The sequence below is a fragment of the Pelodiscus sinensis genome, chromosome 24, assembly GCF_049634645.1.
Source record: "Pelodiscus sinensis isolate JC-2024 chromosome 24, ASM4963464v1, whole genome shotgun sequence".
Lineage (NCBI taxonomy): Eukaryota > Metazoa > Chordata > Testudines > Trionychidae > Pelodiscus > Pelodiscus sinensis.
This window is the reverse complement of record NC_134734.1, coordinates 15,437,833-15,446,241: the sequence shown is the minus strand read 5'-3', so window position 1 is coordinate 15,446,241 and position 8,409 is coordinate 15,437,833. Positions and strand designations below refer to the sequence as shown.

At 67.1% G+C, this 8,409-nt stretch overlaps 1 protein-coding gene across 2 annotated transcripts in view; it reads right to left on the bottom strand.

Moving 5' to 3' along the window:
• Nucleotides 1-579: 579 nt before the first annotated feature.
• Nucleotides 580-8,409, bottom strand: part of LOC102461036 (unconventional myosin-Ie-like) — a 33,274-nt gene continuing 25,444 nt past the window's right edge. For both annotated transcript variants that reach the window (XM_075907668.1, XM_075907669.1), the window contains 11 exons: nt 8,281-8,379; nt 7,644-7,788; nt 6,152-6,266; nt 5,544-5,713; nt 4,871-5,016; nt 4,522-4,668; nt 3,492-3,649; nt 3,287-3,367; nt 2,716-2,911; nt 2,057-2,238; nt 580-1,095 (listed from right to left, as the gene is read on the bottom strand). In XM_075907668.1, coding sequence (XP_075763783.1) covers nt 1,019-1,095; nt 2,057-2,238; nt 2,716-2,911; nt 3,287-3,367; nt 3,492-3,649; nt 4,522-4,668; nt 4,871-5,016; nt 5,544-5,713; nt 6,152-6,266; nt 7,644-7,788; nt 8,281-8,379 — 1,516 coding nt within the window. In that variant the 3' untranslated portion in view covers nt 580-1,018. The remainder of the gene's footprint in view (nt 1,096-2,056; nt 2,239-2,715; nt 2,912-3,286; nt 3,368-3,491; nt 3,650-4,521; nt 4,669-4,870; nt 5,017-5,543; nt 5,714-6,151; nt 6,267-7,643; nt 7,789-8,280; nt 8,380-8,409) is intronic.

Genomic DNA, 8,409 nt, shown 5'->3' with positions numbered 1-8,409 from the left:
GCCCCGCCGGCAGCGGTGGCGGCCGCCTGTGGATGGAGGAGGCTGGGCTCATGGTGCACAGCGGAGGCAGTCTCACGGTGGGAGGGAAGGGACTTGCCGGACAGCGGCGTGGGAGCTCGGAGCTCTGGACGCTGCGTGCCACCAGCAGTGCCCCTGTTTGCCTGCACCAAGGGAGCCGCTTGCGTGCTGGGTGGAGGTGGGGAGTTGCTGCTGGGCCATGCTAGCGGTGGTTGTCTTTAAATCTGGGACTGTCCCGGAAAAAAGGGACGTATGGGCGTCCTATCTCCAGAGCACACCCCTGTTCCACGGCACACCGTTTAAGAAACGCTGCTCTAGTGCCTGCCATTAACAAAAGGAATTGGTGGTTTTCAAGGAAATCTCTAAAGTAGCCGGGCAGCATTCTACTGCCCGTTGGCCGCCTCCAATCATGTGGGTTTGACTCCCCAGTTCCAGTGTAAAATGGGAGCCGGTGGAAACAGTCAAGTCCACGTCCACCAGGCCAAAGGCTGGCTGGCTCTGTGGGTACAGATCTGAGTTAAAACCCGCCGGCTGGTTTTGAAAACGCAGCAGAGGTTCGTGTAGAAAATAAACCATCAATTTATTCTTTCGATACGGTTGCGGAGGAAGGAGAGTTTTACCCTGTGCAACAAGCCCGAGCGGCTGTATTCAGGTTCTTGGAGCAGCTGGCTTAGTCCTGGCAAGAGCAAGCAGGACGGGCTGGTTGATGAGAGAGGCTGCCGGATGCTCGTTCAGGAGGCCAGGCTAACCTGCATCCTTCCCTGTGCACCCCAAGGCACCAGCCTCGTGGGCTAAAACCCCAGAGGAAGAAGGTGCTCAACACGATCTCATCTTCCTCCTCCCACTCAATTGCCTTAAATGAGCGGCCTCAGTCGAGCCCCGCAGCAAGATGTAATCCAGGAGCAAGGCTGATGGGCTCTGTTCCTCTTTGGATCCTGCAGCTTTCTCTTCCCTCCTAGATTCCCAGCTCCGAATCAGAGCCATACAGCTGGCGTGTCCATCAGAGTTTTTCCACATAGTTCCCTGGGAACAGGCCTTCTCTCCCCCGCAGCCGGCCATGCCACCAGCCTGAGGACTCTGAAAAGGAAAGAGGCCAGTCAGCAGTCACAACGGCTAAATGCTGCGGTGATTTACCCGCCTGGATAGCAATCAGGCTGCAGACTAGGGAGAAACTTCCAATAGTGGGCCCCTCTCGGAGCCAGCCTCGGAGCGGGACAAAACCCGGCTAGAAATAAGCTGCATGAGGTTCAAATACGCTCGCGTTCCCCCGGGACTTTGGGCCGAGGCTGACCGAGGCGTGTTCTGCAGGAGCGCAGACTAGGTGGCCATATAACGGTCCAACCCAGCACTGAGTGCCTAAAGGCGGGGCACCAGGCGGGCCTAGGCCCTTCCCTAGACAAGCGGCTAGCTCAGATCCTTAGTGATGGGTGGATCCGCCGGCCTGAATGCACAAAGCTGCCCCAGCCCTGCAGCTGCTCAGAGCCCTGCCGCACGCTCCCAACCCGGGCAGGCAGGGCTCCTACCCCAAAAGAGGCCCTGCAGGAGTATGTGAGAGCCTGGGACGGGGGGCTCAGTGGCTGAGCTAGGCTGAGGGCCCCTGTTCTGGCCTGTCAGCTGGGCGCACCAGGCCTGAGGATGGGCGCTGCACTGCTTGGGGGCTGGCTTCTGCCCATCCCTCCCCTCGCTTGCCCCAGGTCCTGGAGGGGGCCCAGAGCTATAGTGCTCCCAAGAGGGGGGCTGGTCTCGCTGGGTGTTTATTAACCGTAGGGTGCAGCAGCTCTGCACTGACAAGTGAGGAGATAGGCCCAGGCTGCCCCATCTCAGAACACAAGAGGCAGCTGTCCCAGCTGACCAGGGAGGCCCTGGGAGCCGGAGGATTGATCCAGAGCTCCAGCGATCCACGAGCTAGGAATGGTGCCCCTGAGTCCTGTCTCCCAGCCCCCTCCTGGCTCCAACCACTCGCCCACGCTCCCTCCCAGAGTACTGCCCGGCGCTGCCTGCTGGGGGGCGGGGGAAGAGGCCCCGGCTGCGTGCTCACCTTCTCGAAGGATGTCAATGAGGTCGTTGGCGTTGAAGCTGAGCTCGTCCGTGTCCTGGGCGTCGTAGGCGTAGAGGGCGCGGCACTGGGGGGGGCGCGGCTGGGGCTTTGGCCTGGGTTTGGGTTTGGCTCGGCCGCCGCCGGGGATGGGCTTGGCTTCTTTCGAGAGCCTCCGCTGCAGGCTAAGGGGAACAGAGCTCAGATGGCCGCACTCCTCTCCCGGTGGGCGCTTTGGGGGGCCCGTGGGTCGTGGGGGAGGGCAGGTGCTGTAAACCCAGCCGTGCTCTGGCAGAGCAGCCCGCAGCAGGGCCCTTGGGGCAGGCCGGGGGAAGACGGGGCACCCTCGCTGGACACCAGCAAGGGGACGTCTCTCCTACCCCCCGGGGCTCTGTGAGGTTGCCATCTAGCGGGTGCTGGGGGGAGAGAGCAGCCGCGCCGGGGAAGGCAGTGACGGCGCCATGGCCCCCGGGCCGTGATTCAGGCAGGGGGCCGCGCTCAGGCGGCTGGCTTGGCCTGAGGAAGGGGAGCACGAGGCTTTCGGGGCCGCCCTCCAGCAGCAGCCTCTCTGTGCTGCCGGATGCTGCTGGCAGGGCGGGGCCGGGTGCCTCGCTGCGGACAGGCTCATGCCTGGCGCTGCCCCAGGCGCCCAGGGCACTTACCCAGCCACGCCTTGGTCTGGCACGTTCATGAAGTCCAGGTTGAGCGGGGCCGGGAAGACTTTGGCCCGGGGGCTGGCTCCATGCCGGGGCAGGGTGGGTTGCTCCATGCTGCCTTGCCGGGCAAGGGAGAGGCGATTCTGGAAAGGTGCCCGGGGCCCGGGGCTGCCTCCCCGGCCTCTGTAGCCCCTCTCTGTGCCTGGAAAGGAAGGGGGAGAGTCACTTCCAGCCCATGGGGGACCCAAACGTCCTGCCTGGACCCCCCTGTGGGGGGAGGAGACAGTGGATACTCATTCTGGGCAGGCCCTGTGGTCCTCAATTTCCCACCCTCCCTGGGCCATGCAGCTAGGCAGCGCTGCCCAAGGGGCGGAGGTGGCCCTACAGCCTTGGCCAGAGTCCAGCTCCAGGCCCCTGTGGACAGAAGCTGAGCGGCCACCGTGGGCACGCTGAGGAAGGCACCCGGTAGCCATCTCTCCTCCCCTTCCCACAGCCTGGGGGGTGACTGATGGCCTGGAGCAAGCCGCCCGCCTCCCCGCCCCACTTCCCCTCCCTTGCTGCAAGAGGCGCCTCGTACCTGCTGCTGGCGGGTAGCTCCGGCCGGGGACGCTGCTGGCGTTCATGTACCTGCTCTTCCTGGTGTCCCTCCGCGTGGGCCCTGCCGTGGGAACGACAGCGATTAGCCCTCCCCCTGCCGCGGGCCTTCGCCCACCCATTCTAGGTGCCTCCCCCACGGCCAGGGCTGGCTCCTCGGGCCTGGGCCCCGGGGCTCCGACACTCACGGGAGTTCCTGGGCAGCCCGGGCCCGATGCTGACGATCAGGACCTTCCCGCTGCTCCGGGGCAGCGCCACGTCGCCCTGGCAGATCTGGAACTGGATCTGGCGGGAGCCCGCTGCCCCCCAGGGGCCCCAGCCGTCCTTCTTGACCTTGAACTCCAGCCTGGGGGAGGAGAGAACAGGGAGTGGGTGTGGAATCTGCACAGTCTCCCCAGCTGAGCCCCCCAAGCCTGATAAGCATGTGGAAAAGCACCCGGCTCAGCAAGAACCCAACAGGGCCTGGGGAGGCAGGGAACCCTGGAGGCCTGGCGCTCAGCCTTTCCTGCTCTAACCACTAGCCCCCACTCCCCTCCCGGAGCTGGGAACAGAACCCTGGAGGCCTGGCGCTCAGCCTTTCCTGCTCTAACCACTAGCCCCCACTCCCCTCCCGGAGCTGGGAACAGAACCCTGGAGGCCTGGCTCTCAGCCTTTCCTGCTCTAACCACTAGCCCCCACTCCCCTCCCGGAGTTGGGAACAGAACCCTGGAGGCCTGGCGCTCAGCCTTTCCTGCTCTAACCACTAGCCCCCACTCCCCTCCCGGAGCTGGGAACAGAACCCTGGAGGCCTGGCGCTCAGCCTTTCCTGCTCTAACCACTAGACCCCACTCCCCTCCCGGAGCTGGGAACAGAACCCTGGAGGCCTGGCGCGCAGCCTTTCCTGCTCTAACCACTAGCCCCCACTCCCCTCCCGGAGTTGGGAACAGAACCCTGGAGTCCTGGCGCTCAGCCTTTCCTGCTCTAATCACTAGCCCCCGCTCCCCTCCCAGAGCGAGGAACAGAACCCAGGAGGCCTGATGCTCCCTCACCATATCGCCCCCTCTCCCCACCCTTTCATTAGCCCCCGTGTCAGACTGGGGGCGCTTTGCACAGTTCCCATGGCGCGCCAATTAATCAGAACAGCTCCCCTCCTAGGAACGGCGCCGGGACTCCTGGCCACCCCGACATCCGGGCTCTCCCAGCCGGCGGGGCCCCTGGCTGGCAGCAGGCTGCACTCACTGGTTACTGAACTTCACGGGCAGCGGCTGGCAGACCCGCTCCTGGTAGCGCTTGCACAGCAGGCTCAGCAGCTCCGTCTTGAAGACGGACTCCAGGACGCTGTCGTACTGCGGCTCGTGCAGGATGAGGAAGTCGTCCTGCAAGGTGCTGCGGGGGGGTAGGGAGGGGGGGCAGAGGCTGTGTCAGACGCCAGCCCAGGGATGCCTGCTGGGCTCTCTCCGAGGCCGGCGCAGGCTGGCGAGGCAGCCCCAGAGCAGGGCTGGGCCCGCTGCAGCAGGGAGCGGTCCGGGCGAGAGCAGATCCCGGAGCCCCCCGGGGCACCGGGGCTGGGCGGCCGATGGGCTCCTACCTCAGCGACACCAACTGGATCCTCTCCAGCTCCACCTGCCGCTTCAGCACCTCCTTGATCATCCCCTTCTCAGGGCCCTGCCTCACCTTCTCCCGCCCGATGAGGTACAGGAACCGGGGCGTCAGGATCAGGTCCCGCTTCACTGTCTGGGGGCAAAGGACGGAGGGAGCCATTGGCCTGGGTCTGGGAACTGGGGGGAGGGGAGGGGAGCCTGCCCCTGGGGCAGGTGGAGGGGAGCAGCGGGGGGAGGGGAGGGGAGGGGAACCTGCCCCTGGGGCAGGTGGAGGGGAGCAGCGGGGGGTAGCCTGCCCCTGGGGCAGGTGGAGGGGCGCAGCGGGGGGAGGGGAGGGTAGCCTGCCCCTGGGGCAGGTGGAGGGGCGCAGCGGGGGGAGGGGAGCCTGCCCCTGGGGCAGGTGGAGGGGCGCAGCGGGGGGAGGGGAGGGGAGCCTGCCCCTGGGGCAGGTGGAGGGGCGCAGCGGGGGGAGGGGAGGGGAGCCTGCCCCTGGGGCAGGTGGAGGGGCGCAGCGGGGGGAGGGGAGGGGAGCCTGCCCCTGGGGCAGGTGGAGGGGCGCAGCGGGGGGAGGGGAGGGGAGCCTGCCCCTGGGGCAGGTGGGGGGAAGCCGGGAGGGAGCTGAGCCGACCCAGGCGTGGGAGAAGGCAGCCCCGTGCTCACCTTGAAGCGCCGGTCGTACTTGGTGACGGTGTCGGCGAAGTCCACGCGCTCGCGCCGGCCCACGAAGCGCCGCAGCTCGGGCCGGCTCTCCAGCCCGATGTAGTCGCCCACGAAGTTGCGGTTGATGCTGTTGCGCCGTCGCTCCTTCTTGTTCAGCAGGATGTTGGAGGCTGGGGGTCAGGAGACACACGGAGTCAGACCCGGCCCCGACTGCCCAGGAGCCCCTGGCTCCATCGCGTCTCAGGCCTCGTCCGCACGGGGGCGGATCCAGAGCACGGCCGGGCCTGGATTAGTCTGATCCCCAGGGCAGCTAGTCCGACCCCTGAGCCCCGCAGGCCGGAGACCTGCTCCGAGCGGGATTGAAAACTGGGATCACGAAGCCCTGGCCCCGGGCGACGGCTACCCACAGGCCTGCCCCTTCCAGCCCGACCGCGGGGGCAACGCGCCGGCCTCTCGCCTGGCCCCTGGGGCCGTGCAGCGCCTGGCCCGGCCTTGCCCCGCTCTCAGGTCGGGCCTCTCGGCGCCACCAGGACACGCCCCATGCTCAGCAGCAGCTGGAGGTGGGGGGCCCAGTTCTGCGTTTCCACAGGGCTGGGGGCAGGACCCACCTTCCTCCCGCATGCGGATGTACTTGCGCACGGCCACGTGCTTGCGCCAGGCCTTCTGGATGACGCGGGCGTAGCCATCGTAGCGCCGCTCCCGCATCTCCTCCAGCAGGAACAGCTGTGGGGCGGGAGCTCGGGCTGAGCGAGGCTCCCAGGTGAGACGCCCCCCAGCCCCAGGCACATCAGGCCCAGCCGGGCCCCGCCCCTAGCACCACTTCCAAGCCATTCCGCACCCCAGGGATGGGGGACCTCTGGCCCAGGGGCTGGATCCGGAACCTGGCTTGCCTGGATCCAGCCCCTGAGGCTCAGGGCTCCCTCCAACATTGGGGAGCTGATGCTCCAGCCTTGTGGCCCCCCTCCCGCCCAGACCCTGCACCCCCCCTCGGCTCCTGCACCATCCCGCCCAGACCCCACACTCCCCCTCCGCTCCCGCACCCTTCCGCCCAGACCCCGCACCCCCCCTCTTCTCCCGCACCCTCCCGCCCAGACCCCGCACCCCCCCTCTGCTCCTGCACCCTCCTACCTAGACCCCGCACCCCCACTCTGCTCCCGCATCCTCCCGCCCAGACCCCGCACCCCCCCTCTGCTCCCGCACCCTCCCGCCCAGACCCTGCACCCCCCCTCTGCTCCCGCACCCTCCCGCCTAGACCCCGCACCCCCACTCTGCTCTCACACCCTCCCACCTAGACCCCGCACCCCCACTCTGCTCCCGCACCCTCCCGCCCAGACCCCGCACCCCCACTCTGCTCCTGTACCCTCCCTCCCGCCCAGACCCCGTACCCCCCCTCTGCTCCTGCACCCTCCCGCCCAGACCCCGCACCCCCACTCTGCTCTCGCACCCTCCCACCTAGACCCCGCACCCCCACTCTGCTCCCGCACCCTCCCGCCCAGACCCCGCACCCCCACTCTGCTCTCGCACCCTCCCACCTACACCCCGCACCCCCACTCTGCTCCCGCACCCTCCCGCCCAGACCCCGCACCCCCACTCTGCTCCTGTACCCTCCCTCCCGCCCAGACCCCGTACCCCCCCTCTGCTCCTGCACCCTCCCGCCCAGACCCCGCACTCTTCTCTGCTCCTGCACCCTCCCTCCCACCCAGACCCCAAGCCCGCTTCCCCGCAGCCCCCTCCTGCACACTGAACTCATTTTTGGCCCCATCCCAGAGCATGGGGACAGACGCAAAATCTGCTCGCCTGGGCTACCCTAGGCTCTGCTGTGCGAGGGAAATGTGGGGTGGGTTTTTTTCCTTCTCACTTTTGTGCAGCCCCCCGACTGATTTTACGGTGGGTCTGCAGTCCCTGACCCAAAAAGGTTCCCCACCTCCGCCCCACTACTGTGTGACCATCCCTCCCCACCCAGCAACAGAGGGGGGCCCCTGCTGTGATTCACCCCCATTATTGCACCCCCACTGACCCCCTCCAGGGACTCTCCTCCATCCCACCTCAGGGGGTCAGGCCCCCCCCTCCCCCGCCTCCAGGAACTCCTCCCCTGCTCACCGACTCTGGGGCCTTGATGAAAACCTTGCTCTGGCCCAGCTGGTACTGGTCCGGGTCCATGTTGACCGATCGCAGCAAGTGCACCACCCCCTGTTTCTCATCCCCTCGCCAGGCCGGCCATGTCTCAGGGGTGAGGATGGCGTACCTGGGGGGGAACAGGTTGTCTTAGGGGCTCAGTCAGAGAGCAGGCTGCTATGGGGGGAGCTGCAGAGGAGTGTCTCCCCACAGGGACTCCCCGAGGCTGGGGCTGGCCTTCTGCCCTCCAGGGACAGACCCTGGGTGCAACAAGGGAATCCCAGCCTTGCCCCCGGCACGTTTCCTGGGCCGAAGCCTCCCTGCTGAGCCCACGGGGTACCACAGAAGCCACTGGAGCAGCCACCGCTCCTGCGGGCCAGCCCTTGGCGCCGGGACCGAAATGGACTTCCAGATCCTGAGGTAGGAACCTGAGTGCCGAGAGCCACGGAGCTCCAGCCGCAGCCTCTGACATGGGGGGCAGAGAGGAGGCAGGGACCCTCAAACAGCCACAGGGGGGAGGCCTGCCTCATAATGCCCCCCCCATCCCCATTGGGGGGACCCCAGCTCCTCCACCCAGCACCCCCGCATTCCCTATCGGCCCTGCGGCCACGGCAGCTCCTACCTCTGCAGGAACTTCTGGAAGACCCGCCTGTAGGCGTAGCCGGCCCGGCGCACCCGGATGTTCTCCCGCAGGCCAAGGTATTCCACCTGGTGCTTCACCCTGGAGGGAGCGAGGCAGGAATGAGCAAGG